Below are 25,975 nucleotides of genomic sequence, written 5' to 3'. Positions count from 1 at the left end.
ACTTGTCCAACTTCTTCAGTAATAAGCAATAAGAAGCCATGATAGAAGATGGTTTGTTATTTATCAAAACACTGATAACATTTGAAAGCCTGAGCTCCATTGTTTCTGTCATGTAGTTTAGAACAACAGGGTTCAGTTCATCAGGACGAAGTCTGAAAAATTAGAAATGTTAATTTTAAACAAAAAAAAAACCCCAAAACCAAAAAATGTACAAGTGTAGTTGCATGGATTTGTAAGTGAGCAGCGCAGTCATTAGTGCGCTATAAGTAATTTGACAGTCCGGATATTCAACATACTTTACATATACAAAACTTTGAGATACAGAGTTATGCAACCTTAAATATTCTGTTGGACAACACCAAGTTCATTGCTGGGCTAAGGCTCGGTTACAACATTGTTAGATATTCCACTGCTGATGCAGAGTGGATGGATTAATTTGAAAGGATGTTTCCCAAGATTAAGACTGCAGCATGACAAGAAGCAAATAGTCAATGATCTGTCATGATCTCATTTGTTTGTTTGTTTGTTTTGTTTTTTGGTCCTCAACATAGGAGTCTGGGAGGGAGTAATAAGGAGAAAATCTGTGTGTGGAAAAGGATGGGAAGTTCTGAGGAGGTTGGAGGATCTCAAGGGGTAAATAAAAGATCTTAGGGAAGTTGGAGAGCATTTTTATACATAAAATTACTCAGTAAAGCTACAATTATAAATCACTTTCAAATAGACATGTAAGTATTTTCATAAGCAGATTGAATGAATTTGGAGGGGGCACTATAGAAATGTCTAGATATCTGATTTAAAAAATTCCAAAGCTTATTTTCCAAACATTTTTATAGTATTACAGGAAACAGGGACAAAGTCAGTGCAGCTGGTTTGAGCCCCACCATAAAGGAACTGCAGGTCAGATTTCTGTATCTGTTTCATGGGTGCAAACCCACTGACTTCTACAGAATTGGGTCCAAACATCTTCCCTAAATCAAATGATTCATAGTTAGAAATAATAAAAGCTCCATCACTGAAATTAGATATTTTAGAAGAGCATGAAAATACTGGTATGAAACACTAATTAATAAATCTGTGAAAGTGGAGAATTCGTGTATAAAGTGTCATATTACCTCTTCAGAGACAGACAGTTAAGAAATAATAAGACAGTGGGCCAAATTTTATTCTCAGAGTGGGAGATGTGTGTGCATTATATAAGAGAAAACAACTGGCCTGAAAAGGCAGTGTTTGGTGGTGTCTTGCATCTGTTTGCACACTTCTGCTCTTTAATAGGTGCAGTGATTTGACTGGGAAAACATGAACTACAGTAGAGCCTGATTTTGCAGATATGGGAGAATAATATCAATGTAGCAAATTCAGTATAAGTTTTTTCAAAATCTCTCAGATGGGAATATACTATGTAATTCTGTAGTGAGGAAATAACTGGGATCAAACAATCTAGAAATTTAATGTCACCAATGAAACATATCCAGAAAAAAATTAGTGCAATATATGCACATAGCAACAAATGCATTTTGTTATGTAAAGCAGATCTAAATTCATGAAGGATAAAGTAAAATTTTACTAATTATTGGTAGTACTGGGATTAGCTAAAGCCTCTGAAACTCCACGGAGCAGATACAAGTAAATGAAAGAGAGATTTGAAATTACCTATTTTTATATGTAATAGAATTCAGTGGTTTCCTGATGAATACTTCATTCAGCCATTTGTCTTTCATTGCGTCTTTAACAGCAGGTCGCTTAGCAGGATCAGGCTCAAGTAAGGAATGCATGAAGTGCACAGCTCCTGTACAGAAATTCAGATGAAATGGCTTGACCTCTCTAGTAGTGTCTGTTTATTCACACAGTGTGAAGTTACTCATGTGCAGAGGCACAAAGTCAGCCCTATTCTGAGGATCTGGGGCATGGTCAGGTATTTAAGTGGGTTATAAACAGAGCTGCTTGGAAAAAAGATTTTCCTGTCCCTTGAAAATTTTTGAGATGGCAAAATTTTTTCCCATCCCAGATCAGGATGAAAAGTCAAAATCTTGAAATTTTTTGCAGACCAATGATCCAAAAAATATTTCAGATTGGGTGGTCAATCAAAATGTTTCTTTTTGATAATTTTGAAATGTTTTATTTCAATTTCAACCTTTTAAATATTTTAAAACTTTTTTAGTATATTTACTAAAATTTTGAAACAAAAAGTCATGTTGAACTTTCGAAACTTTTAGTTTTGAAAATGTCAAAACTATTTGACAATTTCAAAACTTTCCAAAATTTTTCAAATCAGGAGATTCATCAGAACTGAGCCATGAACAGTTTGAGTTTTGATGAACTGGCATTTTCCTTCAAAAAAATTTTTTTTTGTCCAAAAATTTCTGACCAGCTCTAATTATAAATCTTGGGCTGATCCTCTGCTCAGTAGTAATTTCACTCACACAGTAAAGCTAATCTCCCTGACAAAATTTATTGTTTTGTGTGCTTTTGGCACATTTTAGCACACATGAAAGAGAGCAACTAATAATTTGGCTTCAGCCACTTGTAACTCGCACAGATGAAGGACATGTAAATATCCCTGTCTGTAAATAGTTCTGCTAATGGAACTCAGTCTCCTCTTTAATACTGCTAATATTCCAGTTTTGGCATATTCCTGAGCAAAAAATGCTAAATGGGGAGTTTTAGAAGTGGAAAAAAATGTTAGATGAAGATTAGACTAGGACCATAATATTTATTACATCTGTGACCTACCATAGAAGAACTCTGGTCTTCAAATATGAAAACCTCATTCATTACTTCCCTGACATGTCTAACCTCCAACTAGGAAGGTTATCAATTAGGACAACTGAAATTTTCACACAGTCCCACTAACAATAGCTTTTAATGGAGAAAAATAGAGGATGAGATAATACACTTCCTATTAATCAGCCCCTTTATGATGATTAAATGATATAAGAAAGCATTACAAATCATGAATATGTATGGTATTTATCCCATCAACATTCTTTGGAAGCAATCATCTACCTTATCATGTTATTTCAACATTGTAATTCTGAACTAGATCTAGACAGATTCAATGAGCTGGAATTCTTCACTGCATCTACACATCTGTACAGAGTTTGAGCTCAGTCAGATTCTACTCATCATGACCCCATGAAAAGTTAAAGTTATGCAGCAGGGGAAAACTTTAATATATGCCAGTGGTGAACTGGGCAAAGCAGAGTCTTGCTCTACTGTGTCCCCTGTCCCTCACACCCTTCCCTTGACACGCATTGAAACCAATGGAGTTACACTCATAAAATTGCTGTGAGAAAACAACCCAAACCTCTAATGTGCAAGTCAGATGATGCTAAAATGTTATTAGTCCAACTGGAAGGAGAATGTAAACTAAAACCAGAGGTACTGAATAAAAGAATTGTCGAAAGTTTAATGCCAGTGAAAATAAATTTTGGACTTCTAGCCCCAAATTCGTATTCACCAATATTATCTCTGGCTTTTAAAACCTAAGGCCAAATCCAGAGCTAGTGATTATGATAACTGCCTTTTGAGAATTGGGCCTAAAAGTCTCCATTGACTCTGCCTTGCTAATGAAGGTGATAACTAGAGTTGATGTAAACATTTTGAGTTTCAGTTTTTTTAAATGAAAAACAGGGATGGATTTTTCACAAAAAGTTCTGTTGTCAACCAGGTTTAATAATAAGTTTGAACTTTGAAGAGTTATGCTTAGAGCAAAAAGTGAGGGAGCTCTTTCACACCACTTATCAAAGGTTTTCACAGCTCTGCTTTTGTGTGTATTGAACAGATGGCTTCCTAAACTGGCACATAGCCCACTAAACAAAACCCTATGGGTTTGAATCTCATTTGCACTTAAGGCCACTTTACATCAGTCTGGCAGCATAAAGGGTCCTTAAAGTGAGTATAATTTTTATGTCCACTCTAACTTTCTTTAGTGTAAATGAGAATTGAGCTCTGTGATCTCTCAAGAATAGGCAACAATGTTATCGTCTCTCTCATCTCTGAGGCAAGATTGAGACAGTCTAGATAGCGTGTGATCTTGTCTGTAATAAATAGAACGAAGAAAATGGAAAAGGTGGGTCTTGTACACCATGGGAATATGATCACATTACCTCCTGATAACATGGATGCTAAACAAGGTATTCACGCTGTTTTCCTTAATGTGAGGTTGTTACATTAACTTGGCTACTGAGGTTAAAAAGGTTATCTTATCTATACTATATATCTATATATATATAAAATAAGAGTGGGTTACCAGAAGAGATACTGGATGGAATGGGACTGATCTCACCATTGACCATCTTTTGATGTAGTTGCTTGATGTTGAATGGTTCCACAATGAAGGGCAATGTGCCAGTTAGCATAGCAAATGTGCTAACCCCTCTGTTAAGGAAAAACACAATAAATACATCAGAGCTACAGATAACTGTGGTAAATACAGGGAACAAAATCCATGGTTTAGGTTTCTGAGTCTTGTCTTTTGACATCATGAGCAGGCTGAAAATCATCTCTAAGTAGTGATACACATTGAATCACCAAATGAAATTATTTTCTCTATGTGCATGCCATTTAGCGTTAGAAAAGCATCCTACAGTGTAGACAGTAAAAGAATAAATTGTGGGTGGATGGGAATATTAATCTGTTTGAGTGGAAGATGCGGGATGAATAATATTGGAAGTGGAAGTTTGCTATTTGTTCACAAAATAAGAACAGCACATGCAGTGACCGTGTACCATTCTTAGCCCATCCAAACCAAAGGCTTTGGCTTTGACATGGACGGCCACCCAACAGGGGGTAAGATGATCATTCAGTCCTTGGAGAATTTGCAGAGACTGCCAATCTAGGTGTTAGTTAGCACCTGTTGTCATTAGCAAATTTCATTAAAGGTCACAGATTCAGTGTGGGTAAGTACCCACACCTTTGAATGCTTATTCAACTCTCTTCAGTTTTCAAACTTGGTCTGAATGTCCCATGTGAACAGTCCATTTCACACTATTCATGGCACTTCCTGAACTAGTTGGGTCAGAAATACCACAACATCAGCCTGGTATTCTGTCATTCCTGCTTCCAACTGGACCAGAAATTACCAAAGACTGTGAAAATGAAAAATCTGGTCAAACTTTATTGACCTGGAAATAGGCTTGATTCACTTCAAATTTCAGGCACTTCTTATTTTGTTTGAGCTGGTATACTTATTACTGCAGATAATTTTGATGATGATACATGTGATGCAGACAACTGTATTTGAAGACCACTGTCTTTTCTGCAATCACACCAAAGAATGGGATGGAATGGGTGACATCTTCTGCTAGTTACTAGCTTGGACCAAAATTGAATCAGCCACCTCAAAATGAAAATCTTTATTATCCTCATTATCCAATCTTTTGATACATCCAGTCCTTGAATGTAATATTTCCCCAAAGTGTCCTGATTAAGCTTTCAGCCAGAGTAATATTGAGTAGGGGGGTGTTGGTGAGCGTGTATAATATTGCAGTGAAACAGCATTGAGGTTCAAATTGATTGAATTAGTGGCATCCAAAATTCTAGATACACAGTATAATCTCATTGAAAATGGATTAAATTTAGCTGGACTGAAAGTAAAAGAGGGTCCTTAAATATTTTCTGATAGTTGGAAAGAACACATGTTGTGCAAATGGATGTGTAATGGCATATAACAAAGTTCATTTGTCTTTTCAACACTGTGAACACTTCCTTTGCCACACACTTTAAATTGCTGTTGGTGATATACAAGAGTGGTGCCTTTATGACTGGCAATAGTTTTTTCATCAGCTTACTGGGTGTGAAATCCCCAATGTATGAGAATTTGGGAGTGCGTGGGAGCTACAACTGTAATATCTTTTAAAATATATATATAAATATAAATTTATATATATATATAAAGTAATATAAATATATATATATATATATATATATATATATATAAATGTATATCTATATAAAGTAATGCACAAAATGTAGTTACTTAACAACAATGTATTTAACATTTGTAGCTGGAAACTGACTATACATTATGCTTGAAAATTTATGGTCTATAACAGACTGCTGCTCTTCCGTCTTGCTGAAATATCTGGCTCCATTTGAATATAGCAGCTGTTTTCTTAATTCAGCTGATGTATGAAAGCTAATAATTTTTCAGTCCTCCAAAGAAGTTTAAATTCTGATGCACAAAAACCATTTATGGTCAAAGCTAGCACTGGTGTTTCCTCAGTGGAATCCTAGTTGTATAACTGTTCAATCTGATTTGGTTGGCTGAACGTGATTTTGGATTAATTCAAGTCTTTGTTTCTGGTGACAAACATTACCTATCAATCGGTCTCTATAAAGTCAGCACTTTTACATAACCTAGTTGGTATTCTTATTTCATGATAGTTGAACTGAGATAAAAATAATATCATGAGAGTTAAAATTTCACTCTGTCAAAGCTCTTTTTCCATGCTGAAGGTCTCAGCAATAACAAATCAAGTTGTAAATTCATTTTTTATGTCTTAAACACAGAAAAATGTCTAAATTAAATACCAAAGGCCACATATAAGTTTTATACAACTCTTTGTGTGTGACTCATTGACAGAATTACATCAGTAAATAGCTTTAAGGTTACTATTTTGCATCCATTTTGCAGACATCTCAAACATGAACTAAGCTAAATCAGGTTTCAGTTGCTGACAGCATTCTCTCAGCCAAATTCAGCTGTGTAACTCCTTTGTAAACTTAGAGTAGCACTCTTGAAGTCAATGGCAATACTTCAGATTTTTACTGATGTAACTCAATAAAATTTGTTCCTCTGTGCTTAACTGTCTATATCCTGTATGTTTGTGGGAGAGCAGGAAGGGAGAGATGTGAAGAGTCATGGTTAGGCCACAAAATACTGTTATATGGTATGTCCTCCACAACAGTTCTCAAGAACAAATGTGCAGTTAGTGTATGCTATAAAGTCAGTACTATGAAGGTCTAGCTTACACTCTTGGTCACCTGCAGGTATGTAGCTTGACAGGGAACTGTCTGCTTACATACATTTTTATACATCAGTTATCTCCAAAGTGTCCAGCAATTCAAATCCAAATGATCACTCAGGGACATCGGGTGGACTTGTTAGCATCCTGGTGGACTTTAAGTCCAAAAGCCAAAGAATAGATGTGTTTTTATATGTATTGTAACATGTAATGTCTGTCTCTGTCTGTCTATGATTAATACTTGTGTGTTTGTATATGCACATATACATATCTGGGGGAATTCTGCGCCACCGCACACATGCATAATTTTTTTCAGCAGAAAATAACTTCTATTGAAAGTTGCTGCAGTTCCACCTTTTGACCACCAGGGGCCACTGTAGCACTAGAACAGAGCAAAAAGAAAAGGAGTACTTGTGGCACCTTAGAGACTAACACATTTATTTGAGCATAAGCTTTCCTGAGTTACAGCTCACTTCACCTGGCGGGAACAGTGCCAGCTGCTGATAGGGAAGGGAAGAGGTTGCCTGCCCAGCGCCTGTGGGACCAGGTCGGGAAACAGGGGATATGGAGAGACAGACAGCATGAGGCTGGGGTGGAGGTGGGGGTCACAGACTGACGTTCATAAGGGCTATTGCGGGAGGACAGATTGGGGCAGGGGCTGAATGGGAGTGGAGGCACTAGCCCACATGGGGATGGGGGGAGTGGGTGCAGGGCCACATGGGGGAATGGGGATGGCTGAGTGGGGGAACAGAGACACATGGGGACAAGGAAGGGGGTGAAGGGACACATGCGGTTGGGGTTGGGGTATGGCTGAGGGGGCACAGGGACACATGGGGATGCGGGGAGGGGGTGCAGGGCCAGATGAGGTTGGGGTTGGAGGATGGCTGAGTGGGAGCATAGAGACAGGTGGGGATGGGGGAGAGGGTGCAGGGACACATGGGGATGAGGGGAGTGAGTGTCTGAGTGGGGGTGTAAGGACACATGGGGGCATAGGGATACATGGGGACAGGGCAGATGTGCCTGACTGAATGGGAGAGGCTAGGGGTCAGCCAGGGTCTGCATACAGGAGGCTCCCTAACAATCCCTTCCTCCCCACCCAGAAAAGCTCCCCTGTTTGATATTTCTCCCACCCACACCCAACAACCCTCCAGGTTCACTCCTAGACTCCTTCTCTCTTCCTCAGCTCCTCTGTTACCCCGGACTCCCCCAAGCCTTTGCACTGTTTTGGGGTGGGGTGGGGGGGGGAGGGGCAGCAGAAAATATGGTTCTGTATTGTAGTTTAAATGAATTATTCAAAGTTCTGTATTTATATGCCTAGCAAGGAATCTGTTTGAAAAAAAACATTTGCTGAATATTTTTCATTGTCTGTATTTCTACTGACATACTTGCTGACAGGTATTTTGAAATAAATTACCAAAATTATGGAAACTCGTGTGATTATATTGTGTTATTTTGACAAACAAAATAATGCAAAATTTTGCAGAATTTTTAATTTTTTGGTGCAGAATTCCCCCAGGAATAATATAATATTGCACAGGTAAATAAATTAATTCAGAGAAGTCCTGTGGCCTGCGTTATACTGGAGGTTGGATTACAAGATCACCAATGGTTCCTTCTGGCCTTAGTCTATACGCTTTTGACTTGGGTCCATTTTCCATTATTTTTTGTGATTTTTCTTGCTGAAAATTGGGTTTCTGGTAAATGACAAGTTTAGAAAATGTTTTTAAATAAAAATATTGATAAAGAATGTTCGAAAAATTTGTGAAAAATGGAAAATGTTGATTAACGCTGACAATTTCCCACACAAAGTCATTTTCAGCAACAAAAAACCCTTTCTGTTTGAAAGTTATTTCTGTATGAGTTATTCCACTGACTTCAGTGAAATATTCACAGTGCACGAAGTTAAGCACATGCATAAGTGTCTGCATGATTGATGCCTAAAAGTAGCATAATGTCATAATGGCTAGAGGTAACAAAAGAAAGGGAGCAGGAAGGAGAATGGAAGACAAGCGCTGTCTCAGTGTGATCATGAAGTTGCTTTGATAGTTATGCATGTATCAGAATGGGGTTTTTGTAGTGGTCATCTTTGGTTGACATGGAGATGGGTGATAGGAAGGGGATGAACCTGTGGGAACAAAAGCCTGGGGAAGGATCAAAAGTTGGGGAGAAATAGAGTGAGGACAGTGGGTGGAATCTTGATCCTATAGAAGTCAATGGGATTTTTGCTTTCAGTGCGGCCAGGAGTTCAACCTATTTCTTATATATACTGTGGCCTGGTCTACACTACAGAGTTAGGTTGAGAGGAAAGAGGCCTTAACCAGTTACTTCATAGTAGACAAGGCAGGAATACATAGGTCTCAGCTCTATATTAGCTCTTGGTTCACCTATCTCCACCAAATGGCAACACTGCTCCACTCTCCTGGCCATTACTGACATATCAGCAAGGCACCATGACTAAAGATAGAGATTCAAGTATTAGACCATGGAATTGAACCATAGAGACTAACAGAGCAATATTATCCTATGCTCTTCCCTGGAGTGCTAGTTGGGGTATCCCTCAGGGTTCAGTCCTCTCATGTATCTCCTCATTTTCCCTGTTGCTGCCCCAAAGCACAAGTGCCACCAAATCCTGTATTATCAGAGTCTAAATCATTCAATTTCATAACTTTCTGATGAGTATATTTTTATAAATCTACTTACATGGACCAGACATCCACCTTTGGGCCATATTTCTTATGAGCTAGGAGTTCTGGGGCAGCATAGGCTGGGCTTCCACACTGGGTGTTCAACAGCTCCTGAGAGACACCCTCAAACTTCATAGTATTGCTCAATCCAAAATCTGCCAGATTCACAAAAACAAAGAATTTGTAGTCTCCTCTGGGACTTATTTATCCTTAACATTTGGCCAAAGACAGGGAAAAAGGTACAAAAAACCAAAACACTGAAACAAGCAATGTTATGAAGGAGGCGACTAGGTACTATTCCCAATTTCCTTTATTTATTTTTTAGCATTTATAATTAATATTGTAACTTTGTTCTTAGAATACAGTATTGCACTGATTGCTGAATGTGCTCTAAATCTGTAAATAGAATAAACATTCTGCACTTAGGGCTTGTGCACTTATACCAGTGCAACTTCCTTAAGTTAGAATATGAATTTAAACCAACCTAGTTAAATGGATGCCAAAGACTGTGGGCAATCTTAGTTCAGTCTAAGTGGCCTATTTCACTTTAGCTAAAGTTGATTAGTGTGATGGTTCCAGGGTGAGCTGTACCTTTGATGCCTCTCCCTCCCCTGTCTCCCCGTGAACACCCTTTCAAAGCAACGGGTCTGTATGTCTCTCAGGGTTGATTTTCACAATTCAGCCCACTCTTACAGTGGAACCCCAGGTCATACTACCCCTGTTTAACACTGTATTACCTCAGCAGGCCCAAATGGGTTTTAGCCTGCTGTCGACTTCCCTCGAGGAGTCTGGGACCTGTATAAACATGTAGTGTTCAAGACCAGATTGTTAAATAATACTTTGTTTTGATCTATCCATAAGAACAGAACAGGGAAGAAATAGCAAAACAATGAAAGCTTAAACTTTTCTCTGTTTTCTTCTCTAAACTTGGCATATCTCTCAAACGGGTAGACCCAATAAGCCTGGGCACATCACCACACCCATTCCCCCAGGACCAAGTGACAGCCTGCTCCTCTGCAGACCCTTTTTCCCCTATGTGCTCAGAGGTCCTGTTTATAAACACTTTAAAGCTCTTTGTTTAAGAATTCCCACCTGAATCTCCCTGAGGGCACAAGACAGGGTCTTACTGCTTCCCATCCACAGGACAAGCCAGATACCTGATTCCACATGAGGGGAAGTAAATTCCAAAGGAATGAACTCCTATATTGTCTGGTTGAGTACCAGCCATTGGGGCTATCTACAACCATTGAGTTTGGTTTCTGCAGGCCAAAGTTAACTAAGGCTTTATCTACGCTAGCGACTGCACAAGTGTCCACACATGTGGCTGTGCTCTAACCCCCTGTTGTGCACATCTAAACTCCAGAAACTTGTCTGAAGGTGAGTACAGGGCGAGTAAGCTAGCACATGCCTTGGGCTGTGGCATGGACCCAGACCCATATGCAGTGTGGACGGGGGCAAAGGGCATGTACCAGGTCTCCAGTTTCGATAGTCCTCCATCCCTGTTTCCATAATGTAATGAACCCTTTTCTGCCTGACCCTTACCAGCCTACAAAAGTCCCTGTTCCCCTGTTTTCACCAACAGTACTGAGGTGCACTGATGACATCAGAACAGTTTTCTGCTGCACTGTTTTGGTCTGAAAAAGGGAACATGGATCCTGCTCCAAGAGCAGCTGCTAGGCCTGTTGACCACACCTAGGTGCTGATCAATGTGTGGTCTGAGCACACTGTCCTCCACAACTTTGCCTGGAGTGACAGGAACATACGCCTGTACTGGGAAATGTCATGGGGACTAGGGAAGGTGAGCATTGAACAGACACCAGCCCCATGCCGGCAAACCACTTGAGGCTCCTGTGCAGAAGGTAAAAAGACTTAAACAGTCATTCCTGGAGGCCTACGAAGAGCTGGCCCACGTGCTGTCAAGGGCTCCTAGTATAGACCCTGAAGTGGCTTATAACCCCTGCTCCTCAACCCCATTGGTCTCATTGTCTGATAGGTGCTGATGAGGGCCAGAGTGAGGAGGCAGCAGGGACTCTGGAGAAGCCCCAGAGGATGAGGAGCATGTGATTCTGGACCTCTACCTGGAGGCGGAAGCCCCCCTGACAACTCAAGGAGAACTCCACGCAGAAGCAGGAACCAGAACCCAAGGCTGGTAACTTACAATGGATCCCCACCCTGCCTAGCAATATTCCCTCTTCCTCTGGTGCTACATTCCTGATTTTAAGCCCAGACCATCCTCCACTTCAACCCTTAAATGGTCCTGATTAAGACACGGCTATAAATCAATGATTTTATTGATTTCTGATTAACTACTAAAGCAATTGGCAGATGCTATAAAACAGATTATTAATGTACAATCATTGTGCCCCTGTGTCTGTGCGTTTCTTGGACAACAATCAGGCAGTGATGGGCCTGGGGTTATGTAGACTGGAGGAAGGGAGTGGACAGGTGGAAACGTCTTGGTAAAGAACATATGGTTGTTTGTCTAAAGTTAGTAACCATTGTCTTTTGTCCCTTGGAAGATTACACAGTTTCAGTGCTTCAACCCTTGTTTTCCCAATCTTATCATCCCCTTACTAATTGGAGCCACACAGAACGGTGGGTGGGTTGAGTTGGAGAGGGGTTAGGTCCAGCAAGAGAAAGGAAACACTTTGCTTGTCTGAGGAAGTTAGTCAAAGCCGTCTTTTGTCCCTTGGAAGATTACAGAATTTTCCCATTCTCGTCCCTGGTTTTGGGCCTCTCTCCACACAGAACCGTGCTGCACAAGCCAAGAGAAACAGGTGTGAGAAGGAAGTGTGGGGTGGGGTCTAGTGGTTGCATAAACACAGTGTGGTGTCCCTTTGCTGTGAAAAGGTGAGGGGCTTGTGGTGCTGATCAGAAGTGGTAGGGAAGGAAATAAAGTTGTGGTGTGTTTCTTTCCCCCATTGGCCATTTCACCATTGCTAGGCAGACATGGGAAAGATTTTCCGATGATGCTGGGGGTGAGATGAGGTGGAGTGCATGGGCAGTTTCCATGGTTCACATCTCATATTGCATGGAAACTCTGTATGCTAGCTGAGTATATAGTCAATTTCCAGTGAAGTGCCTCCTAGTCCTGTAAGCATATTTCAGGAAACGTCTGGTATAGCAGAAACTCCAGCTGGGTCTTGACATTCAACAGCAGTGCAAATCTGCTTGGTCTACCTTCATAGCTGACTAAACCCCTCCATTCAGCAGTAAGTAGAAGGATGACCATCAGCAGAAACATCTCTTTGGCATAGATTGCTGGATCTCCCCCACAGGACTGGAAAGCCACCTCTCTTCTATTCTGGTACCTTGAAAACTGCAGTGTTCTTCAAATGTTAGCCAGCCTTTAAAGAAGAAATTGCAAACTGGTAACATAGTTCCTGGAAGGAACTGCCCCTCTTCCCCTCCTCCCCTTGAGACACTATGAAAATTTAAAATTTTTTAAAAACATGACTACATGTCTCTTACCATTAGTAGCCTCTTCTCCTTTCTCATGGGCTGCAAAAGTCTGAGAATCAAGGATAGTCACATTCCTGGAATGCTGAAAAGTATCAAAACTTCTACAGCAAAGTTATGTTATGTGGGGGGATTTCTTGCCTTCCTCCAAAGGAGAAAAATGTATAGTGCTGCACTTGTCTTTGAATGGCAGGACCTGTGGTTCCCAAGAAGGAAACCAGTCTGCTAACCAGCAGGAGCAGCGCCCAGAGACAGCAGAGGCAGACAGAGAAGGACCTTGGAGGAGCTGCTCATTGGAATGGACAGGAGGAATCAGGAACAACTGGAGTTCCTCAGGGCATGGGAGGATCAGGCTCTTCAGCAGAAAGAGGTACTGATAACTGATTCATGGAGCAGGAGGCACACCTTAGGTATGGGAGCACATCCAAAAGAAAAGGCAGCATTCCCTTATGGAGAGGTTGATAGACCTGGTGGCCAAACGTGTTCAGGGTGCACCTGCTGCCGTGGCCACTATACCTGTCTATGTACTGCTGCCACCACAACAACCTCCTCCTCTGGCTGCCATCCAGCATGCTGCTGAGGCAGAGGACTCCTCCCCGTGAGTTACTGGAAGGAGCCTGCAGGACTTCTGAGACCACACCCTCCACTGGAACTGAAAACCTCTTGCAAGGGAACCCTCCTGAGCATCCAGGAAGGGAATGAAGAGCCTGCAGAAATCTCTGAAGCCCACCAAGTGCCCAGCCCCCAAACATACACAGGAGACATCCCTGTTTGTCCCCAAGAGCAATTTTCCCCAGTTGTTCCCTGCCTGTCAGGGGAGGAGAAGGGCAAGGAGACAGGTGCAGAGACATTAACATTTGCCCGTTGTACATGGTTTCAGTCCCATTATGTTTTATTGGTTTCCATTTCCTTTTAAAAATATTTCAATTACCCATTCTATAGTACTTTGAATCAAAATGTTATAATTTCCTTGACACGTATGTGGACTCCACTTCCTAAATATGCTGAGCATATAATGTTTTCAGATTTGAGACTGGGCCCTGCAATTCACAGCACATGAACTGGAAAGGTGTAACTGTCTGGTGCCATCATACTGCAAACAGTTTTCTGTCCATCCCTCCCCCTCACCTTCAGATTAAGAAATATCTGAAGTCCCAAGGGTCCTCAGGAGGGATGTGGAAAATGTGTTGTTAAGTGCTTAGAGAAAGCACTGCTAGTTGTAAAAGCAGCAGAACTCAGAACACAGAGATGGGATAGATAAACATCTTTATGGCTTAGGTCACAGGCTGAAAAATGAAACACAATTAAAGTAACAACACAGGCATCTGCCACTATCCAATGATTAAATCCTCCCCCCCCCCCGCATCTTGATCCATTTTAACCTTGAGATTAGTGCTCCATGACAGCCACTCTTAAAAAAATGTTGATAAGATCCTTAAGAGATTGCGCGCCCCGGATAACAGGTCTGTAAACAAGTGTGAACATTTAAGACAACAGTATTGCACAATGACTGCATTACAACTGCCACCCTCCACAGCGCAAACCCAGCCCTAAGGTGTTAATCCAGTTGAGATGCCTGTTATAATTGCCTGCAATGGGTGAATAGTCACAGAAATGAACGTCTAATGGCCATCAACTACAGGGGAACAAAAACCCGCACAAAGCTATGAAGCCCCATAAGTATGTGCCAATGGTCCCTCGTGTTTTTTCCAGCAGCTGTACAGGGTGTGAAGTTGTCCCTTGGCACAGGCAGATGTCATCCTCTGTTTCCCTGCTGTGCCAAAATGTGTGCACATCTGGCATCCCTGATTCCCTTGCCCACTGGAAACCAGGACTGGTATGCATGTGTGCGGGATCCAGCTGCCTGTACTGAATTTGTAAACCAGACTTGTCCTGTGCCCGCTCAGGATGGAAGTGCTCCCTTTTATCTTCACAAACATGGAGTGTGCAACAGCTGACAATTAGGTGAACAGTTTTGGCCACATTGGCATCCAGACAGCTGTATAGGCAGCGCCAACAAGATTTCAGCCTACCAAATGTGCACCTCACAACTATTCTGGATCTACTGATTTTGTAATTGAATTCCCTTTTTCCATGGAACCATACTTCATGTTGGGGTATGGTTTCATGAGGCAAGTTAGGAGCTGGTATGCGTGGTTCCCCCAAAATAACAGTTGTCACAGACATAGCATGGAGAACCATATGGTTTCTGGGGAATAAAGTCCCATCTTCCCCCTTCAAGTACAATATCAATCACCTGAACACCTTGGTGTCATGAATCTTTCCCATGTTTCACACGTTGGTATTCATGCATATGTCTTTGTGGGCTACTAAGCCTTACAGAATGAGTGAATAATTTTTGGTTCACATACTCATCCTTTTTGATGGGCAAAGTATTGGGATGTGGGTGCCATCAATGGCCCCTGTACAGTTTGGAAAGCCCATCCTTTGAAATCCAGGTATTATTTCTGGAACTTTGCTTACGGCAGCCACCCGTGAGTAAATCACAGTATTAGTTGCCTCGCAAACTTGCAGAACCACAACTCCAGCAGTGGACTTTCCAACCCCCAGAGTGATTTGCAATTGACCATTAGCTGTCTGGTGTTGCCAGCTTCTGTAGGGCAATAGTCATCTGTTATGGCTTCCCTTTATTGAGTGTTCTGGTGCTGGAGGTTTGGTGCAAGCTTCTCACACAGCTCCGTAAAGGTCTGTTGTCATCTGGAAATTCTGAATCCCAGGTCATCCCATTGTTTCCAAAACAATGTTGATGGCCATTAGCCATTAGACTGTGCTGTTGGTTGGATTACATTGTATCAGAAGGGATGGCCAACCCATTGGCATACTGTAGCAATACCGTAGCATACTGTAGCATTCACTGTATCTGTTCCATGGGAGCCAAACTGGATTGTCATTGACCCTCAAGGTCAGCCATCTTTGTCATGTTAGAAAGTTCTGCCCAAAGTCCATCCGGCATCTCGCCACTCACCTACTCCACAGCATAAACATTTGTCCTGCACTAAGGAGCAGGAGTAGAACCACGTCATCATTCCATTGATGCATGTCTTCCACCCAGTTTGGCAGGAGAGAATGGTGAGCAGGAACCACCACTGGCAAATATGTGAACGGCTGGGATAGTAGCAACAACATGCAGCAAAGTGGTTCCTAGAGCGTCTCCTTCTGATGCGTAGAATCCTGTGATACCACCCATGAAATGGTAGTGCTAATGTTGCATAACAACTGCGGCAGTGTGGATGTGTGTATACAGCGTTATATCCATGTTCAGCACAGTATATGTGGACACTCGGCATGGGTATAGGGAACATGCGCAAGCATGTACATGGTCTAGAAACCGAGTATGCACACCTAAGACTGATTTAACTGTTAGCTACTTTTTAGCTGGCAACACAATAATCACCAAACGCACAATGATATATATCTAACAGCTATAAAATAAATACAGATTTCGCCCACATTCTTTACAATTAGGAACAGGTTTAACTAAACCTAAATAACCCATGCTTAAAGTTGAAATAAGAGTCCACATAACCTTTTGGATCAGTTTAATTTTATCTCAATAAAAGCCAAGTATAGCTATGCTAGTGTAAAGGTACCTCTATGCTATGGAGACTATACTGGCATAGCTATGTTGCCACAGCTGTTTTGGCATAACAACCTACACCAATGGAAGGGGTTTTTCCATTGAAACATCACCTCACTGAAGGATGGTAGCAAAATTGATGGAAACATTCTTCCGTTGACATAGCGGCAGCTACACTGAAGGTTAGGTTGGCATAGCTGTTTCAGTTGCGGGGGGGTTTATACCTTGTCTGTCATAGCTATGTTGATCTAACTTTTAAGTGTGGACCGTGCCTAATTTGAGTAAGTAATCCCTCCGGTGTGGCTCTGTAAGATGCTGAAGTCACTGGGAGATGAAGACACTCAGAGCACTGTTAGGTCAGGTCTGTAAGAAACTATTAGCTAAAGCAGTGTTTCCCAAAGTGCAGGGTTGTACCCCATTGGTACGGTGATTGGTGGGACTTGAATCTAGGCCTGCAGGGCTACCAGGCAAACAACATCCCCACAACACCACCTGGCAGCAGCTATAGCCTGCCTACTCTCTATGACCCACAATGCACAGAGGTTTAATGCCATGGGGTGTTTTGCCTTGAGTGATTGGGGTGATAGTGGTCTTAGTGATCCCTAAATGGCTCCTTGTCCTTATATAAGCTCATGAGAGCATACCAGCAAGTGTCCAGGTAACAATGTGAATCCCTAGCTAGCTGCCACAACTGCCCTGCTTCTCTCGTCTTGAATGCCTGGTATTGATCTCAACTCTGACTTGTATTCTGACTCCTAATTGTCCGCTGGAACTCCAGCAAGGACCCTGATCCCTGGTATGGACCCTCAGCCTGATACCTGACTCTGTCTCTAGCTTTGACTCTTGGCTTACCTCCTGATTCTGGCTCTGGTTTGACTCTTGACCCTGATACGGCTCTGACCCCTGACTTCAGTTCTGGAATCCAAAGCTCCTGCCACTAATCCTGCCTACCTTTACTCAGGATCCTGACAACGGCGGTGTGTGTGAAGTTCTTGCCAAGAGGGGGCCTCTCAGTTGTTGTCCAGTGTTTTGACTTTTGCTTTTTTAAAAAAGTAAATCTCTAGCTGTTATATATGGAAAGAAAATCTTGACAATGTGGCCCAAGTGTAACTGATGAAACAATGTCTTAATGAGCCCGAGTTCTTAATGAGCCTAAAACAATAGCTCTGAGTATTAACTGTCCCAGTCATTTCAATGGGTGCTGGCTCAGGTCAAAGGATGAAACATTAATGTCAGCATTGTTATCTATTGCACTGCTTATCAAACCACATAAGAAAGGAGTGGAAGTGTTGTATTCTGAAGAGCTATGTAGCATGGGTAGGCGGGAAAGAGGGTTGTGAAGGACTAGCTGTGGGTGGGCCAGATGTGCCTGTTTGGTTTCCTTTTTCTGATGGGAGTGAAGCTTTCAAAAAGTGTAGGAAACCTGTGCTACGCAAAGGCAAGTTTGTCTGCAGAATTCTATGAAGTTTCTGTAAAATAAATAAATGCCTTTCTGAGCTGTGTTAACTGCTTGGTGCAAATTTCCCCAATTTAACAGTAGTTTGCCTAACCTTTCAGCACTCTAGCAAAACTTCAGTTAGTGACAGAAACAGTTTTCTTTTCAAAAGGTTTAATGATAAGGGGTCCGATTGAGGGCATTAGTCCATAGAAGCCTTTGGAGTTGTATCAGTTTAGTATAAAGTTTATTTGCTTGTGTCTATAATTCACCTCTGCTTTTCCACATAAGATCTATAATTCTTAAATTGTTTCTTGCCCCTACAACACACAACAAAAGAAAACTGAATCCTATGCAAAAATACTCTTCTCTGCATATTTTAAAAATAAATTGAATAAATTCACAAATACAGTGTAAAGGCACACTTGGGCAAAGATTGTTCCAATCACCAACTCACCCACAAAGTTTGTAGTTTAATCAATAGTTGATAGTTCATGTAGCTTTCTATGACTATCAAGTCCAGTAACCAGAATCATCAACCTTCTATGTTTTTTTATGGATGATATGCACCTACCAACGATTTTGATGTTGTTGTTTTCATCCAGAAGAAAATTCTCAATTTTCAGATCCCTAGGCAAATCAAGACAGAAAGCAAACTTTAAGATGTATTTTGAAACTTAACATTTATATGCTAATTCTTAGCAGACATTTTTAAACAAAAGTTTCAGTACAATAACGGTAGTACCACACAGCTCAGAATGCACAATTATAACAGGATCCTGCAGTTTTCAGTTAGTGGAATGGAAACTTTCATGAAATTACTGAATATCTTATTGAATATTTTTAATGAATACTCATTTTAAAAATCATCCATTCTGTTAATATCTTCGGGTTAAGTCAATACCATTTAATTATTATTTTACATACTATAGTGGTACACTATTTACTAAGTCACTGCATAGCAATTCTTCAGGGCTTCAAAACTTCAAGGAAAATGTCTAACATATAGCTATTGATTTTCCTGTTGCATTACTTCAGTTTTTGTCTTTTTATATCTTTGCAAAAATATACTTTGAGTGTAGAGCATTCAGATTTGCACTTCAAGTTTATGGAGAATTGAGTATATTTTCTCTGTTGCATTAAAGAGGTGATTATATTGCAGGTGCTTTCGATGTGAGTAATTTAATTGTGTTCAGGAAGTATAAAAGAAAGGAGGTAAATTGAGAAGTGAGCTCTGTCTTACGTGTGAAGGAGAACAGTCGGGTCAAAGAAAGGCAGAAATAGGGACACTGTAGATGGAACCATCCTTGCAATGATGTTCACATAGACAGGATTAGCCAAAGTCAACTCCTTATAGCAAACAGTGATTACTAGGTCAAAATTCTAGGTGAGATACTATAAACTGGCTTAGCTGAACATGTGCTTATTATGGGAATGTTTGATATCCTGACAAAAAACCTAAGAACTAGAACCTGGCTTCTGCTCTGGTGGTGCCAAATGGCTAGAAAGTTGCCCGAAAGGGGTAGCCGAGGGTTTTCCATAGCACAGGAGAATCCTCAGCCGGTGTAATCTTGATATTGGGAGCATGTCCAGAGCCTCTTATGCTCCTGTGATCCCTGCTGGCATAAGAGATCCTTGGACACCATTGCAAGCTGGTGTAGTTTAGAGCAGTACTCGGCTGTCCTAAAGTATGCTGGGGTCAGGGATGGCAGAAGTGGGATGGAGAACAAGCAGCTCCTTTGAAACGCCTCCCCTCAGTTGCAACCAGCACTTACTGGAGGCAGCTAAGGACTCAAGTTGAGACAAGACTTAAGGAGGGATGGAGACTGGGAGGAGAGAATGGGGCAGGGTGGGGAATTATATAATACTATCACAGTTGCACAGGGTAGTAATGCAAATATCTTGAGATTAATCCAGTGTTTTGTGTGGGTTTATATGTGTGCATAGATCTACTCATTGTTTATAGGTCTCAGGAAAGTTATTAGTGAAGTGCTGATTCAGGTGCACAATAGAAATATTAGAGATAAGGGAAAGCAAAATAACAATCAAAATAGGAAAAAGGATTCCTGATGATCAATATTCCTTATTTTAATACTAGAAGTGGTCAAGAAATGGATCAATATTTAGTTAAATATGTGACAAATTCAATAGAAAATGTTATTTGTCCCAAGGTATATTATAGGGTTAAGTCAAGGGTGTCCTAGTGCCATTCCTAGGCAAAACAATTGATAACCAAGCTCCAACATGTGACTTGTGCCAATGTCATGGCTACTTTGCAGTCAAGTTTAAAACCAGGATATAGCATGGAGGTGACCTTAGGAGCACTAAAAGATGACCTTGTAGCAACAGATAGGGGTTTCATCTCCAATGCTAACACTATTTGGGTTTTCTGCAGCTACTGACACAATTGACCACAATGTACTGATGAGCCTTTTGTATCTGGAGTAGACTGTGCAGGAATATGATGGCTCTAGCCATTCCTCTCTAATAGGACCCAGAGGGTGGTTTGGCACCTGCTCCTCCTTACTCAAAACTCACCAGCAGAGTTCCACAGGGATCTGCTCTGTCCCTACCACGCCCTTCAATATCTCCATAAGATAGAGCGGTAGAGGGACACCTCTGACTCCATGGCCAATAGCGCACTGACATTCAGCTGTATAGCCTCTTCTCCACAGAAGCAACCAACACCATCACAAGGACTGCCTTGAAGAGGTCAGCACTTGGATGAAGAGCAGCAGGCTCAAATCTGAGTTGGTTATTGGTACAAAGGAGGAAACTCTTTGAAGGACAAGCTAGGTCACTGTCCACCTCTTCCATCAAAGATATCTGCTCCCAACCTCCTCCTTTCATTAAAGTGATGCAAAGCCGTGGGGTCCTGATCAACTCAGTACTTGGGCTAGAAAACCAAGCAGCATCACTGATGAAAAATTCCTTTTTCAAAGCCCAATTTGCTAGGAAACGTTGCCCATTCCTCTCAGATGAGGATCTGTCCACAGTGATCTGTCATGTCCAGTAGGGCATGGCTGAAACTCAGGGCTTTGGGTATTTATGATTTTGCTTTCATTCCACTTTAAAAAAAAAAAAGTAAATTTACCAAAATTTTCTAGTGAACCAGTGACCCCGAAAAATTTTGTTTCAGAAAACCAAAATATGGTGTTCGTGAAATGAAATTTGAAATGGACATTGTTGTCATTCACTGAATATCAGTCATGAAACGACAAGAATGTCAATTTCACGAGCGCCCTAGTTCTGTTAGAAAATTTCCAATCAGCTGTAATTGCCAGACTTCCATAAAATTTCAATGCATTAGTGTTAAAGCACTGTATCTGGAGCTGAAAGCAGAAACAATTCAGAGGCTCCATTCAGAATGCAGCACTCCAGCACTTCAACAGGACAGGTTCTGCGAATTAATCAGCTCTGTGATCCAATCCCTCCACTAGCTCTGAATCTGCTTGTGTTATGAGTTCAAAGCCTTAGTCCTGAATTTCAAAGCTATCAGCAGGTCAGGAGCCAACTGTATCAGTGACTATCTCTATACCTGTTACTCAGCAAGGCAACTGTCTTCCTCTGGGACAATGCAGCTGACAAAACATAGGAGAGGCAGAGGTAAATTGTTTTCAGTCCACAGGTTTGCCTATGGAAAGAACTTCCAGAGGAGCTGAGACTAGTCAGCATCTGACTACTTTCAGGGTGTGCTGCAAAATGTCTCTATGACAAAGCCTTCCCAACAAAATCACATTAATGGGGAAGAAGGAAAGCAGGGGAAGAAAACAAACAATGTCCCTTCCCATTACATACAACTGGGGGATGTTGTCATGGGAAGAATTTAAACACTGTTGTTGGGATTGTTAGCTAATATCACACATATATTTAGAAGGCTTTGTATTCAAAACACTTATGCTAACTATGAACCAAACTGCCAGCATGCTTTGCACTCATGCCAAGCTTATGGTGAATTGCGTGTAACCTCTGTCTGTGCATGGAGAAATAATGTGGAATATGAACAGCGTGCTAAGATAATTGGGATAACTGGTACAAAGTCCTGGTGACCTTCAAAATTATTAAAATCTAGATAAGATTTTAGAAATAATTGGTAAAGGTGTTCTTTGACTAGATAAGATGCTAGACCAATTGGTAGCGGTGGGGGAACTAGGTGTGGTGGGGATGCTGCTGCATCCCCTGGCTTGAAGGAGTAATAACAAATACATGGTTTCCATCATCAGCACCCCCACTATAAAAATTGTTCCAGCACCCCTGCTAATTGGTCATGAAGTTCTACATACCCTGAAAGATAGGTATGAAAATCAGATAAGAAAAATGATGAAAAGTTTGTGCTAACTGGTGAATTTTCTGTATTGTCATTAGCAACCTGTGTATAAGTATACCCTGAAGGGAGCTGATATTCGGTGGAACCGATTCGAGCTATGGAGTTGCAACCCAGATTGGTATGTATTGCCTGTCTGTACCGTGCAGCTCTATCTTTGATTAATTAAATCTTTGATTAATAATAAGCTCAGCTATTTGAGTTCTTGAACAATAATCTAAATCCAACTCTATGTTGGTGGGCACTAAAGAAAAACCCTAAAATAGATTAGCTAGGAACCCACAAAGGCAGTGAGGTCAGGCTGGGATAGTCGGTGAGGTTTCTGTTAGGACACTTTACTACTTATAATATCTAAGCCATGTTTTTATTTTGTAATTTTGTTCAGTTAATTCTTTAGTATTTGAGCAAAAAGATTGGTACAAAGCAACGGATACAGGCAGATATTTACTGTTGGATTACAAGAAAGCAGAACACACCACACAAAGCACTTGTAAGAGAGTTAATGTGCTACCTGCTAGATGAATATTTAATACTGCTTGCTGGCTATTGTTAAGTTACTATAAGTATGATTAAGTGTGAGGGTGGCTAGAGCTTTATATATGGGTGCTTTTATTATTATTTAAAGCTATAATAAATTACAAATTATTTACAAAAATACAGAAAACGTGAAAGATCACTGCGCAAGGCGGTAAGGAGGCATAATGCACGCTCTTAGTCCATTGTGCCCTCTACACACCCCATGATTCACAGCCTGGGGTAGGAGAGCAGCCTCCATAGAATGGCTATCTATCCATGAAAGTGGATGACACATAGGTAGAGCCTTGACTTTGATTCCACAACTCATCAATGAGCTTTGCTAAGTCAGCATGGAAAGGTAAACAATCTGTCACCGTTCTAGAGCAATGTCCCACTGCTTGCTCCCTGGAGCAAGTGGGGAACAAGAAAATGAACTGTGACTCTGAGTCGCAATTTGTTCCCTGGTCTGCCCTGCAGACAACACAATAATCTGCTGCCCCTTACTCAGGTCAGATTAAGTCACAATGGATCTTATCACAACTAAACCAGTGTTTAAAAAATATATTGAGTTATTTTTATTTGGTGTGATAACACTTTGACCCAAATTAATTCCAAAATAACCAAACGTTCAAGTTAGTTCCCTAACCTACATTATAAAATTCGTCCTCTGCCCTGGCCCTGGAATTCTCCACTTATCATAAACACTTTATTAGAAAGGATTGAAAAAATGGGGATAGGGATTGTGTGAAAGTATTGAGTTGAAAAATTGAAAAATGTTGATCTTCTCTGGAGTTGACATTATCATTATCATTAGGGCAGGTGAAATAAATAATTTCCATAAAGAATAATACTACCCATACTGGAATTATTGATTTTGTCACTTTTATTTGAAAGGGGGGAAAGAACCCTACCTGTGGACAATCCCATGGCGATGCAGATGTTCAACTGCAGACATGATCTGCCTGGTATATTCCCTTACTTCCCTTTCTTCCAGTTTCTTTTTGTCACAGATTCTGTCCATGAGGTCTCCACCTAGGCATAGTTCCATCACCATGTAATAGGACTTTTCAGTCTCCAAAGTCTCATATAGCTGAACAATATTAGGATGCTTAATCATCTGGTGTATCCGGGGCTCCCGCTTCATATTTTTTAAAACGTAGGAATCCTGCTTGGCTTTTTTCTTGTCAATGACTTTTATGGCTACCTAAATTGTAGAATATATGCAAATTGGCAACACCCATTTCAACTTGAGCAGCATAGATCTATTTTCAAAATGCTTGGGGAATAAGTTTACTTTAGTGAACTCCTGATTATTTAGACTGATCATGACAATTTGATGATGCAGACAGGATGCATTTCCAGAGTGAAGCATAAGCTTTCTGTCTCCCTCAAGAGTCAAAATCTGCCATCTGATATCCACATCATATCTATATCTGTATCTCTGTATAGCCCACTGATTACAGTAGGTAAGGTGCGCATGTAAAACACACCTAAAGACAAAAAATAAATATGTTCCTTTAAATGAACTGTATACTGGAAAGTGGCCAATGAGTTCTTTTTCTAACATGCTCCCTTAGGGCCTGATCCAAAACCCACTAAAGGCAAAAGAAAGACTCCCTTTGGCGTTAGCTGCCTTGGATCAGGCCCTTTAGAAGATTATTCAAACAGAATAAAACTAAATGTCATAAATAAAGAAATATCATATGTTGTTTAGAGCCATTCAAAAAATAAAGTAGACAACAAATACAAATTTAATAGTACATCATACAGCTCCATAAAGAAGACTTGTGGCACATAGTTTTATATTTTAGCTGGGGAAAATATATATTAACTAACTACATCCTGTCATCTAAGATATTGCTGTTGCAGTGGGTAGTTTTTCAATAAGCATTTCTCCATAGCTTTAAGGATCAAATACAGGATACTAGTTAACTCAGGCAGGATTACTGGAGAAAATAGATTTGAGGTTGTAATTATGCCACTATCCTTTTCCTCTTTCAACAGATGATGGCTTTGCTGTCAGAACTAGCTCAATGTCCAGTTACATCTACATGAAAACAATTATAAAAATTTACATTCATATGTATGACGGGCTTTTAAGTGAACAGTAAACTATTTCTAAAGCCAGACAGGTTCAGTTTTAAGACATAGGGTGGTAGTTCACTGAGTGACTGTGGTTTGTGGGATTAAAAACAATCATCTGAATTCCTAATTGCACTAATCTCATACAATGCAGTGAGATTAGTGGCAATTATTAGTTAAATTTACTCCATTATGAGTTTACCTTCTCCCCTGTGGGGATGTGTAGTCCCTCCATCACCTTGGCAAAGGAACCTTTGTTGATCATTTTGCCCACCAGGTAAGTCCCAACTTGTTTGGTGTGAGGGAAATTCTTTCCAGGCTCTTGGGGAATCTTGCTAAAACAAGGAGGTATCTGCACATCCCTGCTGTTTTTCTCCCATTCTGGTAATGTCCCTTCGAGGTTGCTGGTGTCTGTTGTTATGCCATCCAAAGTTGCTTTGATTGCTGTAGGCATCCTTGGGAGGGTCAGATTTACTGACCCCACTCTCTAAACAGTGCTGCCTTCCAGGTGTAGCCTGTGATTAATAACAAAGATGAGCATTAAATCTGTACATCTTGGGATGCAAGTACCATCCCATTGACCATCCAGTATCTAATCCTTTCCCTCGAGACTTCCTTTTCATCACTGATCTCTACCCCCCAGGCATTCAGATCTGCTCAAGCAGAACCAAGATGCAGATTATTAACCTAACCTGATACATGATGTCAATTAATGCCCCAGCGTTGCCAGCTCTGATGACACACAATCCCAGCATGAGCATGGAATAAACCATCCCCTTTCACAAAGAACGAGACAGCAACCAAATGGTCAGTGCACAGGCAGGTAACACCAATCAACTAAATGGGACTGCAACCCTCTTTGTCTGTTTTTCAAAGACAAGAGCATAGCTGCTCATTGTAAAAACATCTCAT

At 40.9% G+C, this 25,975-nt stretch overlaps 1 protein-coding gene across 1 annotated transcript; it reads right to left on the bottom strand.

The window, feature by feature from the left end:
* Positions 1 to 9,661: 9,661 nt before the first annotated feature.
* LOC102942127 (hormonally up-regulated neu tumor-associated kinase homolog A) lies at positions 9,662 to 25,713 on the bottom strand. The gene is made up of 4 exons (XM_037893525.2): positions 25,266 to 25,713; positions 23,893 to 24,185; positions 18,716 to 18,771; positions 9,662 to 9,804 (listed from the first exon to the last, which is right to left on the bottom strand). Exons 1-4 carry the CDS (start codon positions 25,515 to 25,517, stop codon positions 9,662 to 9,664), a joined length of 744 nt encoding a protein of 247 aa, XP_037749453.2. The 5' UTR covers positions 25,518 to 25,713.
* Between the last annotated feature and the right edge of the window lie 262 nt (positions 25,714 to 25,975).

The sequence above is a fragment of the Chelonia mydas genome, chromosome 3 (genome assembly GCF_015237465.2).
Source record: "Chelonia mydas isolate rCheMyd1 chromosome 3, rCheMyd1.pri.v2, whole genome shotgun sequence".
Lineage (NCBI taxonomy): Eukaryota > Metazoa > Chordata > Testudines > Cheloniidae > Chelonia > Chelonia mydas.
The sequence above is the reverse complement of the archived record's forward strand: the minus strand, read 5'-3'. Positions and strand labels throughout refer to the sequence as shown.